Raw genomic sequence first — 15566 nt, 5'->3', positions numbered from 1 at the left:
GCTCGCTATTTACAGCTGCAACCCACAGTATATTGTGGCAGAAGGAATGAGTCACTGGCAGAGCAATCTGTTACATCAGATAATCACAGATTACCTCCATTAACCTGAATCCCTTCTGTAACCTTTTACAATAATAATCCTAAAAGCTGACGCATACACTTGTGTTGCCATCATGTCTTGGGCTGTCAATGATTTCTGAGGACAATGTTTTCTGTGATTTCTGGGGTGATGTAGCAGGGTGTAACAGTTAGATCCGCAGAAAGGAGATGTTGGTACCTTATTGCTGATGGGGTAAAAGCCAGGCTTTGTAGCTAAGCAAGGGAGAAATCTCCCCTAAAACTGACCCTAATCATTTGCATCAGCCCTGTTCACCCCTTTCCAGCCTTGCTTTGCCATCTATGTAGTACCTCTTTCCTCCAAAGCCAAAGTGTATGCCAGTACCTTTTCCCCTCTGCCAGATAATCAGTGCAGCTGGCAAATGCTCACTGTAACCAGGCATTTCAGGTTGGTTTCATCCCCTTCTCCACATTTCCTCCATGGAGTGCGTGAAGACTTGTCATATATCTGGGATTTAATTTATGCTTTAGGTATATATCTGTAGCTGAGAATCTGATGCGTTGTTTGCCCAAGGAGAGCTGTGGAGATGGCAGAGTAGCCCATGTAAGTGTTCTCATGAGGTTCCCAGCCTGATTTTCACATTTTTTAGCTTGTTTGCATCAACTGCCAGGGAAGTGTTGAGTGAGAAGGGTGAATCCAGCAAGGCGTCATTGGAGGACATTCCTCATAGCTGTCGGGCTGTCTCCCTCCACCATGAGACTAATTTAGTGGTCCACTAGACCACACTAAAACACAGAAGCAGCACAGGATAAAAACATATTGGGCACCTGATAACACTTCCTCAGTGCCCTCCTACTTGACTGTCCAAATCAGCGCCTTTGCTGGGCTAGTGTCTCAGGTGGGATTAAACGTAGGAGGTGATCCTGTGGCAATGCAATGATTCAGTAGAGTATTTGCATGCACAAAGGGGCTGCAGAGTCACTTTGCATCAGGCTCTATCTAGCTCAGACCTGTGTGTTTCGTCTCTAAACATCTGGGGTCTGCCATTCTGCTTGCTGGAGACTAGGAATGAGTACTCAGGTGGACTATTTATATGCTTGAGGGACTTTGTCTCCTGCCTCCTTCATGGAGACTCTACTCTGCTGCTTTCTTGCTTGTTTTCCTGACCCAGACATAAAACCATCTAAACTGAAAAGCGTGCTGTTGTTTAGGTATGGAAAGCAAAGCACATCTGGATTTCTGGGTTCTGATCAGAGCATCTCAAAGCTTTGCCAAGTCTACCGATTAGGTGGAACTAATAAATCAGTCAGGCCTAATAAAACAGCCTGTCTCAAATCATTGATTTTTTCATGGCATTCACTAAAATTCCTTTCCTTAGCCCTGCTGGTAAGTTTATTTAGGTGAGGGCAAAAAAAACCCAGGAAAGAACATAAGTCTTAGAGCTTGGCTACAGACTGTTGATAAGAACACACTTGAATTCTCACCTCCCATCCAGCTGGATCTGCTCCCCACAGTTCAGAAATATGCCTTACAAAACTCAGATGTCAGGAACACAGAGGCTAAGTTCTTTTTTTTAGAGACTGCAGAACTATTTGCAGTAGAAAAAGCCCACACAGCTCTTTGACAGGGACAGACAGAACCCACATCGTTCCCTGCTCCAGGCTGGGTTTTTGCATGTTCTTCTGCTAGAACTGGCACCAGAGTTTTCAGAGGAGCTGAGCCTCATGCAGTTGGTTGTATCAGGGCTGGGTTTCCTTCTGTGTTCCTTCTGCCTGTGTCACGCTTCCCATTGTACTGCTGCGTTGCAAAACATCAGAACTGAACAATGTGGAGCAGCAACTCAGCAGAGCCTCCTTAGGCTTCTAGTCATTTTTCTTGGTGTCTAACTAGGACTCACAAGTCCCTTCAAGATAGTTTGACTTTAGGGGCCAGCCCTAAAAACATTTGGAGCACCATTGAATCATCATAGAACCGTAGAATACCAGGTTGGAAGGGACCTCCTGGATCATCTGGTCCAACCTTTCTAGGCAAGGCATGACCTAGGCTCGATGTCTGTCCTGGGTTCAGCTGTAGCAGTTATTTTTCTCCTTCTTAGTAGCTGGTGCAGTGCTTAAACCATAACAATGTCCCAGCACCCATCTTAATCTTAAAAGTGTCCAACACTTGGAAATCCACCGCTTCCCTGGGGAGGTTATTCCAATGGCTGGTTGTTCTCATTGTGAGAAATTGTCCTCTTGTGTCCAGTCAGCATCTTCCCAGGAGTCACTTATGCCCATTGTCCCTCATCTTTTCCATGTGAGTCCTTGTAAGAAGAGAGTCTCCATCTTCTTTGTGGACACCCTTTAAATGCTGGAACATGGTGATGAGGTCTCCCCTGAGACTTCCTTTCTCAAGGCTGAACAAGTCCAGCTCTCTCAGCCTTTCTTCATATGAATCCATGAGCACTATAGATGCTCCTGGGCAATCTACATGGGCAATGGGCAAGACATTGACTATAAGGGGGTGATGAGTTGCATTTGCAGATTTGGAGGCATCGGTTTAGCAGCTTGCATACATGTTACTAAACCCAGGGTAATAAATATATTGAACAGGTCATAAGTTTAAAAAGCCATTGCTTAAAGAGGAGTTCCTTCCTGGAAAGATGTTATCAATCCCTATTCAAGCAGGATTTCTGGAGCAGGGATTTGCATTTTTGTTTGGAAGAATGGGAAGCAAGTCTCCTACAGTCTATGTAAATCTCAGTTGTGCAAATTAACGTAAGGGAATGGGTAAGGAATGTGGGAATTTAGATTCACTTGAACGTTCAGATATGGGCAGGCCACGTTCCTTGTTTAATTCCTATGTGCTTCAAAACATGTGATGGTTGAGAACATTTCTGACAAAAGAATCTTCCTTTCTGAGAATGAAGGTCTGTCAAAAATGAAAGGGTTTTGCAGGCAAGTGTCTACTTGAAAGAAGGATTTGCTTTTTCTAGCTTCTTTTTGACAATATAGAAACATCATTTTAACAAAGCAAAGAATGTCAATTTACCATACCCATTTTGTTCGAATGATATAATGTATCTTAATACTCCATTTGATATGTTCTATGATAATGTTTTGACGTTAGAGAACTGAGATGACTCAAATGTTATCAAAATGAAGCGGTTTAATGTCTTTTAAATCAGAGTTTTCTGGAACTTTGAAATACTGACTCTTAGCTCCAGTTTGAAGGAAAACTCTGCTGAGAGATTTAGCATTTGTAGCAGGGCGATGACCTTGATTCTCAGCAGCTGTGTTCAAAAGGTTCATCTCCCATAACAATCATTGATAATGAAATGTTACAGACAAATATTCTCTGTTACCTACACCCCTGATGGATAAAATCTCTTAATACTCCCCAGGTTCAGACATCAGAGCCTCTGCATGCTCCTGCTAGAGACCTTACAGGTCCAGAAACAGCTTCCAGAGGAGCTTTCTGCGTTGTCTCTTCTGCTCTTGTTCCCAACTCCAGCGTCGAATACTATCCAGGCACCTTCCAGTTTGCAGCCATCAACTCAGTTCATCTCAGCAGCCTGTTGAGCCACCCAATACATGCTAATGCATTCCAAACACAACTGCCTGGATTTGTGCCAGTAGCCTAGGTTACTCTGAGGTCAAGAATAAGAAGTTAAAATTTTGGGGTCTGCTTAAATTTACTATTTTAGATGATGTGTTTTTATTTTTATAAGATTTACTGATTGTGGTTTTTTAGGATTGTAAATCTTCAGTATATGTTATGTCTTCTGCATTATTTTTGAGGCATAAAAGCCAATGATCTCCATTTCCGCATTCATCAGCTGCAGATAAACACAATACAGCTAAAATACAAGGCATAAAAGAGAGAGATGCCGTAATACACGGACCAAAGGTGCTTACACAGGGGAAAACTGAACTGTATCCAGGGAAATCAGATCACCAAACGGCTCCCTGTTACCACGTGTATGTGGTAACAGCAAAACTTAGGCACATTGTATGTGAACTGGCCCAGAAAAGTCAAAGACAACTTGTTGAAATAGTCTCAAATTTCCCTTAAAATACCCAATGGAGGATGTAGGCAGGCGTGTATGGAGGGTGCCACAATCTGGGGATGCCCACTGAAGACCAACACTAAAAATCAAAGGTTTTTCAATATAGTTAAGTTCCTTTCAGTGTGTTCTCACTAGGCATAAAGGTAGCTCATGTAAAGACTTCTTCATATTCCTCGAGTAGTACCAGAATCATAGAATCATAGAATAGTTAGGGTTGGACAGGACCTTAAGATCATCCAGTTCCAGCCCCCCTGCCATGGGCAGGGACATATGATAGTCAAGCCCTGAGGATCAGTTTTCAAAGGCTAATCCCTTGGCTTCCTGTCCCTTCAGGCAATGGATGTCATTGAAGTGTATTATTAACATCACATTATTATTACCATAGAAAATGTGTTATTAAAGTCGTGTTTCAGCCACCCATCAGAATCTACAGTACTACTTGACTTCTTATTTAAATAATAGGTAGATATTCCTGCAATAAATATTTGTCTGTGAACAGTGACTTCTGTAAACCAGAAGGACTTTCAATGCCAGTTGTGTACAAAACGTTTTGCCCTCTGGTCCTCTAGTAACCAGATTGCAAAGCCAGCCTGCCTCTGTTGGGAAGAAGCTTGCATTTTTGCTTATGAAATTCCTATCTCTGTGGTTCTGAAGGCTTAAACATGAAATATATCTCTTGTTCATTTCCAAAAAGCAATGGGATGTTTTACACAGCGGTTGTCAGGCTTATGTATTTGTGGAGGCATGCAGATGATTTATGTGCAAACATGCTGTGACAGCAGGGAAGATGGGCACAAAACCATTATCACGGTCTGTGACTGTGCAGAGAGTTATGTTCATCAAAAAAGGCTGCAAGAGATAAAGGCAGATTAACATCGATAAGAGGAGATACATAACGTGATTCTCTTTTGAGGGCATGTTTGGGCATTTTGTTGTACCTTATGAAACAAGAGCCTCTAAAAACTTATTTGCAGAGGCGTTGTGTGCCAGTGGATGGTGGACACCTGCCAGCTTTTGAAAACCCATCCTTTCCCTTGGGGTGACGTAGAAGGGGATTCATAAAGAGGTTCCTAAAGGTCTTGTGATTGTTTTAAGTTAGTCAGGAGTATCACCTAGGATCTTGTAAGGATAAAACAGGCGTCCTGTGCGTTTGCTTGTGCTTTCCCAGAAAAGAAGGGCAGGATGAAGGGCAGAGAGCAAGCGGTGTCTTTCACTCTTTGAAAACAAACCGTCTTTATTTGCCAGTACAGCTGGACTAATATGAAAGAAGAATGGTGAACCTGGGTGAACTATGTGAAGCAGGTCTAAGAACGGTGAAGCTGTTTGCTGTAGAGGCTAAATGTGTTAGATATGAAAAATCCTTAAGGAAAAATGGTGGGCTGATATTCACGAAAAAGCAGTTTAAAATTGATATTCTTTTCCTTCACAAGTACATGGTTAATCTCAGGGACTCACACCCACATGAGGCAAAAGGGCATTCAACAGTCCAGGGCATTTACCAGGAGCATAAGAACAGCCTGAATTTCAGTAGCATAGCTTCAGAAAAAGAAGAAGAAATTTTGGAAGCAATGTACCTTCATGTTAGTTACCCATATCTAATTAACAGGATTTGGAAGAAAGATCTTCCTCTGAAGCTGCCTGAGGCTTCTCCTGTGCTAGACAGACCATTTGTTTAATATGGCAGTTATATATACCCTATAGCTGCATACACTTTGATGGGAGAGAGTGAGCAAAGGAAGGCTGGCAAGAGAAAGAGAAGAAATGTAAACTTCTTTTGAGTGGAATAATGTTGATTTTTGGACTACTAATATTTTTTTTGGAGTTTGCTTCACTGCTTTCCTATGTAATCAAGGCCTTGCAATCAGAATGTACACAGCTTTGTACTGTTGGGAAGGACTTGGATAAGAGCCTGGCTACTGTTGTGAAATGGAAGATACAAGCTGTAGTCATCCTTCAGTGATTTGTAGACAGTTTACCTAAATTGTGGATTAACAAGATTGCAGATAATACAGTTGAATGCAATGAAATGTTTGGCCATCTTGGGTTAGCCAGGCCTGACTGCATGGGGTATGATGCAGGGTTGTCAGCTTGGTCAAGAAGAGAGCAAAAGTACGAAGCCAGCTGAGCCATGCTTAAAAGCCATCTTGGACGGTAGCATGAGGCACAAATGGAACATGCTACAGACATGATGCTGGAATGAATTCATCCATCATTATGTTTATCTCTGTGCTATGGAATACCTTTATTCAACTGAGCTGGAGCATGGCTTGATCCTGTTGTTAGCAGGATTAGCAAGCTGAAGGCCTTGGCATCAGCTTGTTCTATCTCTGAGTTCTCATATCATTGTGGACAAGCCACTTAATATCTCACTGGCTTATTGATGTGCAGGTATTCTTCTATCTCCTCTTGGTGTTAATAGAGTAAGCATATCTTGAATAAGGGAAGCAAAAAAAAGTAGGCACTTTAGGCTAAGGGTAGGTTCTGCTTGCAAATGTTTTACATGTGTGCCTCTGGTAATGTCTCTGTCCTTACAAGCAGAGATCAGAGCTGGATTTGCCATCCAGCATCACAAGCTGCTGTGATAAACACCATGTATTTTTCAGTAGGTAGGATGTAGAGCAAATGCTTTTGTTTCCTGTAGGACTGGTTGACATGTCAGAGAATTAGCTTCAATCCTGTTCATAAATGCTGAGTTAAGTGCATGCAAGGGAGTGGAGCTGCGATTTCATGCTGTTGTTGCGAGCTCACCTAGTGCCATCATCAGCAAACTGAGACTTTAAAGGAGTCAGACCCCCCAACACCACACTGATGGAACCCACATCTAAATATGGCACATCTGTCAAGCCTTGCCCTGAGAAGCTGCCTTGAAGATTGCAAATCCTCTTGTCCAGAATAGACAGCGCAATCAAGGCAATGTGTGAAAAGCTTCCCTTTGCAACCTGCACAATTACTGACCTATTCAGAGAAACCTTCCCCTTTAGCTTTTACCTCTTCTAGACAATTTATCCTGTCTCAGCTGTCTTGCTGCATTATGTCCTTCAGACCCCCTAGAATTAACGTTTGGAGCCAGCAAACACTGCTGGCTCCACAAGAGGAGCTGAGAGCAGAAAGGTCAGGTCAATTAAAGCACTTGATCAGAATCTTTAACATAAAGACGTCACAGGCAAAACAGTAACGCTACTTCACGCTCAGCTAAGAGCAAATGATTCATCAGGCAAGGCTGCTTATTTTTGGAGGATGGCCACAAAAGAGGAGAGAACACGCTGGCTGTATCGATCATGGTTGTAACAGGGCGCTGCAGAGCCCTCCTCCAGTTTTGATGGAAATATAAAGTCGGAAATACATCATCCGATGTAAATATGTCAATAAGTGTTTTACATCAGCTCGGTTTTACAAGCTTGGCAGAATCATTTTGTCGCTGCACAAATCTCAGAGCAGCCATTTAGAGCGAAGGGCTATTTTGCAATGCTCTGCACAGCCTGATGCTGCTGAAGATGCAACCATGTTGAGAAGACTTCTGTAAAGGTGGCTGGAGAAGCGGGTGTGCTCTGAAATCTCTGGTGCTTTGGCCCAGAGGGAAGACCTTCACTGGGGGAAGAGGCACCAGTGTTGAGCAGATGAGCCCTAAAGGATGCTCTTATCTGGCTTACACTGCCTCCTGTGTCCAGAAATGATTGGAAACACTGTTCAAGCAAGAAGCACTGCCCAAGCAGCTGCATGTGCTGCCTCCAATGCCTGCTCATACCTTAAACAGAGAGCTCCTGCCTGCCTCCTTACAGCACCATAGTCTGTCTGCTCTTTGGTAAGAGCAGAGTGGGTCTCTGCAGTGGGAGAGGGAAGTGTTTGTACATGGAAGTGGGATGAGCTGCACTGGGAGCTGGCAGCCTGAGGAAGGGATCCATAAATCTGCATTCTAACCCTGAGGCTGTCAAAGGGGGATAATCCTGCTCTGACACCTGCGCAGCAGCTTCCTTCCCTCCTTGTCCTCTTCTTCCTTCCCATCCCTCTCCCAGTGCTAGCAAATACATGCTTACTCCATTTAATTCCCATGGCGTTTTGACATCAAGACACAGAACTCCTCAAAGTTTACAAGATAAATCAGTGTTAGGGAAAACAAGAAGCAATAGTTCAGGGAAGAAAATGCAGCCAAAGAGAATGACTGGCAAAGAGAGGAAGTGAGAATTCCAGGAGGAAGGATCATTCCCCAGAGGAGTTGGTGAAGGGAGGGTGCAGAGAAGTGTCAGTATGGTGTGATGAGGCATGAGGGCTGGAGCACAAAGGAAGATGCCACTGGAAGAGAAGGAGAAGAGAGGCGAGTGGAGGTGGCAGACAGGAGCAGTTGTGCAGGATTGATGGAGCACGCTTTCAGGGAGATGGAAGCCAATGAGGACCCTTTGGGTTGCTGAATCCTTTGGGAGTTGGTGAACAGATGATCACAGTGCTCACCCAGCCCACAGAATGCACCTGGTAGCATACCTAAGACCTTCAGCATGCAAGACTAGGCACTGTATGCTGCAGGAGACCAAGACAGCCTCTCTGATACAGGGGTAGAGGAATGGGAGAGGAAATTACTGCGGTGTTTGGGATGCACTAGAGAGGGGAGGTTGAAGCAGAATATCTACATATAGAGACCCAAAGGATCCGTCTGTGTTGCATGGTACTGCCTAGTGTGGAGACAGTCACAGCTTCACAGCTCTCTGTGCTTTGCTGCAGACCAGTTCCAGGAAAGGGTGGTATAACTGTGCTCCTGGTAGTCTAAACAAGCTAGTTCCTTTATGGCTACTGCAAATATCTTTGCTCCACATTGCATAATGTAGGCATACGGTAAGATCTTGTCAGTGAGGACTTTAATTCAAGGCAAGCTCTGCAATGGCAAAACCATTGGCCACTAAAAGCAAAGGGATAAAAGGTGAGGTGCAGAAGGAGCACTCCTGCACCAGAGGTTGCGCTGTGTGAGCAGCAGCACCCCACAGACAGAAATGCTTCACATTCTTTATCCAGGCCCATGTTTTCTCTGTAATGGTCTGCTGCCTTTTGAGTCAGTGCTCTCCTCATTTAGCCTGCAATACCAAGTAGTACCCAACACACCCTCAATCTGCAGTTGTGACTCTACCAGCCCCTCTACAGAATTAACTCAGCTCTGAATTAGTCACTCGACGTGCCAGCGCATGTAAAACAGACTCCAGTGAATCACATTCTGTGTGCAGGGACTGAACTGCAGTAAATACAGCGAGTCGGAGAATCTCAGTCTGTATCTGGGCTTCCATGCCCACAGGGATACTCTTTCGCTGGTGGCTGCACAGCCTCTCTAAGCAGGACAGGCACAAAACCGAGAGGGGAATGGAACCCCCAGCATCACACCACAGCTCCTGCCCTCTGTGGCAATGCTGATGTGGCACCATAAAGAATGCGAGGGCATAAAAGAGAAACCCAGGTGAGACTGGAGTAAAAAATGCCTGATGACAGTAAAACAAAAAAGACAATGAAAGCCTAAAAATGCCCTCTTGGGCTGAGCTGCTTCAGGTCTGAGTGCCCTTCTAGCAGACACTGGGGAAGAGCACACACAGCATGTCAGCCTGCATTAGGCTTCCTTGGGCTGAGGAAGCTTAACCCCACAGGCAGTGTGTCATCTAGTGATCCCAGCAAGGAGTGAAATACGCTGAAAATGCCAACTCGGAGCCCATGCAGCAGGCATCCCACTTGCAAGCTCAGATGTAGCACCCGTAGGTGCCAGTGATGCTGGCAGCAAGGTGCTTATGAAGGGATACAGTTGAGGGGAATTCATCAGCATGGAAAGGTTGGGGGTCTTGGACCTTCTTCAGCCAGAGCTGGAGGAAGCTGGCTAGGTCATTCCCCTTGAGGACAGTCCAGTTGTCAGGGAAGACAAGAAGGAGAGAAAAGAACCAAAGAGAGATCTTTGGATGAGGACATTATGTTAGTTTTATCCCACTGTTGTTCTCCTGTGGAAGCAGCAGTAACCAGTGTGCAGCATCAGCAGTAATGCCGTGTTGGCAGTATAGGTAATGTGAGGGGGGGCTGGTGAGAGTTGAATTTTGGTCTTCAGTTTCCAGCACTTCTTTTGGGATGGGACAGGGACTCATCCCAAAACTGGAAGGGGGAGATCCAGATTGAAAAAGGTGCGAGCTTTAATTTTACAAGATGATTTGACTCATGTGAAATGGTGTCGGTTGGGGCAGAGATGGTGCTCATGCTGCTTAGTTCAGCATTGTCATCTGAACTGGAGCTGGCGGGCCACAAGCCTGAATGCCCAACTTTTAGCAGTCTGATCTGCCAAATACTGTCTCCTCAGTCTCTTGAAGCCAAGACAAGCTCAGATGTGGTCCATATATCTACCCACAGTGTTTCAGCTTTAGTTATTAATGATATCCATAAGAACTGTGACTGGGCTGGCAAACTCTGGATGGGGCTGTGCACCCGAAGCAATCTAATCCGATATTTCTCTCTCTGCAGGGGGTGGAGGGAAACGCAAAGGCAAAAGCAAAAAGTGGAAGGAAATCTTGAAATTCCCTCACATTAGCCAGTGTGAAGATCTCCGAAGAACAATAGGTAAGAGCTTTTCCCTTCTTTGGAAGTATTGCATAAATAAAACATGCTATCAACAGAATGGCATTAAGGGTGCTCATCACTAAATAGAATCAGTTGAGCGATGGGCATGGAATGCATGTACATCCCACGATGCTGCCGTGCAGACTCAGTATTTCTGGTTCCTAACAAGTCACTGTGCATCAGGCAGGAGGGATGGGTAAAATCCACTTGCGAGGCTTGGGGGCCCTTTTCCTTGCATGCACAGGCTCTACAAGCCAAAGAGACTTTACATTTGAACAATACCTGCCTATGGGACAGGTGCTTTGACTCAGGACTGATGTGGCTGTAAAGGGACGTTAAGAAACAAATCCCCTCATCGCATCCTGCATTCTCTTGTAATAAATAACTCTTTATCAGGGAGGAATTGAGACTTGATGAAAGCAGAGGCATTGATGATGTAGTTGAAGGTTATTAATTTCAGTCTGGATATGTTAGAACCAACAGCCACTGCTCTCTGCCAGGCAGGTTTGCCCAGCAGTGCCATCCTCTATTCAAACCACAACCACAACACAACTTTATGTAGTTCTTTATACGACATATAAGAAAATGTATCAACTTATTTCATCAATGTGAGCCAAACGCTGCAGATTTGGAAGGAAGCTTGCAGTGGCCATTTCCATAACACAGCGTTTCTCCTGCTCATGCCTGCCAAATTTCAGCATTCTGTTGACTGCTGCCTTGGCAAACAAGGCTAGCAGCTATCTCCTTGAGCATCCTCCACTGGATAACCCAGTGTTACCAGAGGTTAACTTCAGCAATAGAGGCTCCAGCCACTGGCAATGAATGAATGAATGAAAGGCAAGAAACCGTAACAACTGAGATAACAGGCAGCATAATTTGTCTAACTTGAGTGAGCTCCTGGGGTCTGAGTGACAGTGCCCTGGCACAATTTACATTTGAAATTCATGATGTGTTTATGCAGGGAAAATATGTGGAACGTTTTGAAGCTCTTTTCATGGTCTCCTTCAGTAAATTTTGCTTCCCTTGTCTGCTGCTGTAGAGCTAAAAGGTAAAGAAATGAGGCAGGAGCAGAGGTTTTCCCAGTTTATAGCCATTCAACAACACACAAACCCTGGCATGATTTCTGAAGGTACAGAACCTGCTGGAAGCAAATTTGACTTAATATATTGTAATTTGCTTAGGGAATTCTCTCTGTTGTTCCATCAACCTTGGTTTTTACAGGGGACAACAGCACCAGATGAAACACTTGGCTCTTTACAAGGGTATAATATCCTAAATGAGTTGTCTTTGAAAAATCAAGTCTGGCAGTGATTTCTGTTTCTGAAATGCTGTTTCTGGGTTTGTTTTCAGTGTCAGCTTTGTTCTAGATGTAACTTGTTTTGTATTTCTTTTTGTGAGCAAAGTGATGAAGTAGCAGGGAAGGAGCCCTTCTGATGCTCTTGGTGGATTTGGCTTCATTGCAAGGATTACCTGTTGGCTGGGAATTTTAGCAACTGGCTTGCTCACACTGGGAAATCAGGTCCAAATCCTTGTTCTGTGACTGATTTTTACTGAGTAGTTTTCCTGCTGAGCTGGATGTGATTCCACATGGAATGAGGCACTGCTCAGCCTGAGGAAGCTCATCTGGCCTTTCTGCCTCTGCCATTTTTCAGTTAATCTAGCTAAGGCTGACACATCCCAGACAAAGAGTTGCTGTTTATAAACAGCTCCTTGCTTATCTGACCCATCTTGGAAGAACCAGATGTTCTGGGTCTATGGCATTAAGTTGTTTGCATGTGTGTGGTTGATCCGAGGTGCTCAGGATGGATCTGTTGTACATGCAGATCCATTGCACTGGACTCTGTGTGGCTCATAGTCATCCAAGAACAAGTACTGGTCATTGAGTTCTGGTCTGAAACCTTTTCTTTTACTGTCTCTGCCAAGGAAGAACAACTCCCTTGGCTTTAACCCATCTTCATTTGTTATTTGCTGCAAGTCCTTTAGAAGGATCTCAGGACTACAGGTGATTGTATGAGGGAATATACTGAAACATCTTTCTTGAACCGTCAGTTGAGCTGCTTTCTGACTTGCAGGGGATCCAACTGCTTGGTGTGTCCATCCATCAGTCCCTACCCTAAAAAGTTCTTAAGCCACTGGTCAGTGCCAGTTGAATCTAATAATGAAATGGGGACCCCAGAGAGTTTATTTCCTCCAGTCTTTAGGGAAATAGGCAACCAGCAGAGAACCATAGAATCACAGAATGGTTTGTGTTGGAAGGGACCTTAAAGCTCCATCCAGTTCCAGCCCCTGCCACGGGCAGGGACACCTTCCACTAGAGCAGGTTGCTCCAAGCCCCATCCAACCTGGGCTTGAACACTTCAAGGGATGGGGCAGCCACAGCTTCTCTGGGCAAAGAACAACTTTATCCAATGAAAAAGCTTCGGATTCAATTCAGTCTGTTTAGAGATGAAGATAAATACCAGTAGGTTCTGCTCATCGCAGACCTCTTTGCCATGGGTCCTCCTCCCAGCACTTTTGGTCAGACACAGTCTTGCCACTTTGGTTAAGTAAGAAATCACACCAAGTCTTAGAGGGTTGCATGGACTGGAGGACGAGGCTGTTGAGGTTTTGTTGTACTCCTCTTTTCTGGATGCTTCCCAAGAGCCTCCGTGTTAAAAACTGGAGGGAGGGATGCGATGGGATGGGATGGACCTTTTGATTTGACTGCTGTGAAGAAAAGCACGGCTTAGTTTAATGCAGCCATAAGCCATGGCTGGAAAATGCTGCTGTTGTAATTGTGGCAATACAGTCTACATGTGTATGTAGATGCCCACGTTTTGGTGTAAAAATGTGTGTGCTTTTACACCCCACTAAGGTGTACTGAAAAGAGTCTGTGTCTTAAAAAAATAGCGTAGTGTGAAAAGAAATCTGTGAAAAACAGGAAGGCTGAAATAAACCAAGGGTCTGCGACCTGTGTTGACACAATTATGAGTCAGTTCATACCTTTTGGTTCCCTCTGTGTTTACAGGAGACTCTGTGTTTGACTATCCATCATCTGGTGTCTTACTGAAAGCCTTGCTTAGTAAAGCCGTTTTTTCCCTTCCTTCTTGTGCATAGAAATGAAAAAAAGAAAGTCAAAACACCCGAGAGAAACACTGGGTTTTGATAAATAAGCAAACTCTGGAAACATCTTTATTAAAAGCACCATTTAGCCAAGGAGCTGTTTTGTTGGATTGCACTTAAAAGCAATTTCTTTTCTCCTTTCTTTTTTGTCCAAAGTACACAACGCCTTTCGCAGGGGAGTTCAGTGGCTGTCATTGTGTGCTAATTATAATTAAATAGGCAAGTGGAACAGGGATGCTGCACTAATACCTTTACAGGGCTCTGAGGGAAGCTTCTATATGTATACTTGTCTATTATAAATGGCTAATACACATTTCTATTTGTAGCCCTCTTCCCAGCTGTATTTCATTGCATCATAGAATGGTTTGGGTTGGAGAGGACCTTAAGATCATCTAGCTCCAACCCCTCTGGCTGCATTTAATTGTATTAAACCAGCTAGCCCTTTCCAGGATAATACTGGCGTTAGTGACCGTTTCAATTGATGAAGATTGGTGTTTGAGACACAAGTGACAATAACTCATGTGATGAATGCTGCTAGTAGATGGTGTTCTGCTATCATCAAAATTCACAGATGATACCTTAGCAAGAGAGATGCTTCAAGGGGAGGGAAAAAATAGCAAGGCACAGCTTTAAAAATTCCTACATTTGACACACACGGCACGAAGAGATGCCACAGGTTCGGGATACCCAGTAGTTTAAAGGCCATCAGTATACACGAACCTAAGAAGAAGTTGTAATTTTAAAGGGCAAAGTGTCTTTTTGATGATAAAAGATTCTGGAGGTCTGTAAATATTTCTGAATGACGCACAAGGTTCTGTTGGTTAAAAGCGTGGAATTTTTATTTATTTTGCTCAGACCCATTCTGTGCTTTTTTCTTCCATAAAAAAACCTGCTTGGGTGAAAGAGTCGATTATTCTGATCTTTGGCAAATTTTCTTTCGCAACTGTCCAAATGCTATATAATAAATCAGGACTTCCCCCCCCCCCCCCCCCAGATTGAAGGTTGTGGGGAAACTGCCACAGAATGTGGCTGCTGTTTGTTGCGTAGAGTGGTTTGTTGCATTATTGCAGAAAACTTTAACTCCTTCAGTAAAGCAGTTGCTGGTTGTGCATTGTGCTCATGTAGAAGGGAGAACTCTGGTGATTTCTCATGTTAAATAATTGTATTATAGAATCTTAGAATAGTTAGGGTTGGAAGGGACCTTAAGATCATCTAGTTCCAACCCCCCTGCCATGAGCAGGGACACCTCACACTAAACCATATAAATCATATTCACTGAGGTGTCACAGTCAGAAAGATCAGCCCCATTAATACAGATTTGGCCACGCTTGGTTTAAAAAGAGAAAATCAAACCCCCTCCCTGTGCTGTTTAACCTCTTAGGTGACATTTGCGTCCCGTTTATCAAGGGTAGAAGTAGCTTGAACTTCCAAATGCTTTTCAGCAATGTTAAAAATACACTTCTGCTTGAGAAACTCTTTGTAGAGGTGGTGAACAGAGTAAGTGGGACAGAATTGAAGCCACAGAGTTCACATGCTCACTTTTTACAAAAGCTGGCCCCTTTTCCTCTTTTTTGTGTTGTACTTTTTCAGACATGATCAAGACCTTCACCTATATGATTTTGTTTCACTCACTTTGCACTTTATCTACCTGGAAGCATATTGATAGTGCAGGCTCTGCAATGGGATTCAGACCCACCTAAATGATGTTTTTGAGCCACCAGCATGGGCGCTGGTAACAATGAAGAAGCAGCAGTATGGACATGAGTGACAGAAAGATGCTCGAGTATTCATC

General features: G+C 44.0%; 1 protein-coding gene across 1 annotated transcript in view; it reads left to right on the top strand.

Annotated features, from left to right (window-relative positions):
• The window catches only part of GRK5 (G protein-coupled receptor kinase 5), a 167995-nt gene that overhangs the window by 60184 nt on the left and 92245 nt on the right, over positions 1-15566 (top strand). Inside the window, exon 2 of the mRNA XM_080620760.1 lies at positions 10577-10672. Coding sequence (XP_080476886.1) covers positions 10577-10672 — 96 coding nt within the window. The remainder of the gene's footprint in view (positions 1-10576; positions 10673-15566) is intronic.

Source organism: Psittacula echo (assembly GCF_963264785.1).
Source record: "Psittacula echo genome assembly, chromosome: 6".
Lineage (NCBI taxonomy): Eukaryota > Metazoa > Chordata > Aves > Psittaciformes > Psittacidae > Psittacula > Psittacula echo.
The sequence above is the reverse complement of the archived record's forward strand: the minus strand, read 5'-3'. Positions and strand labels throughout refer to the sequence as shown.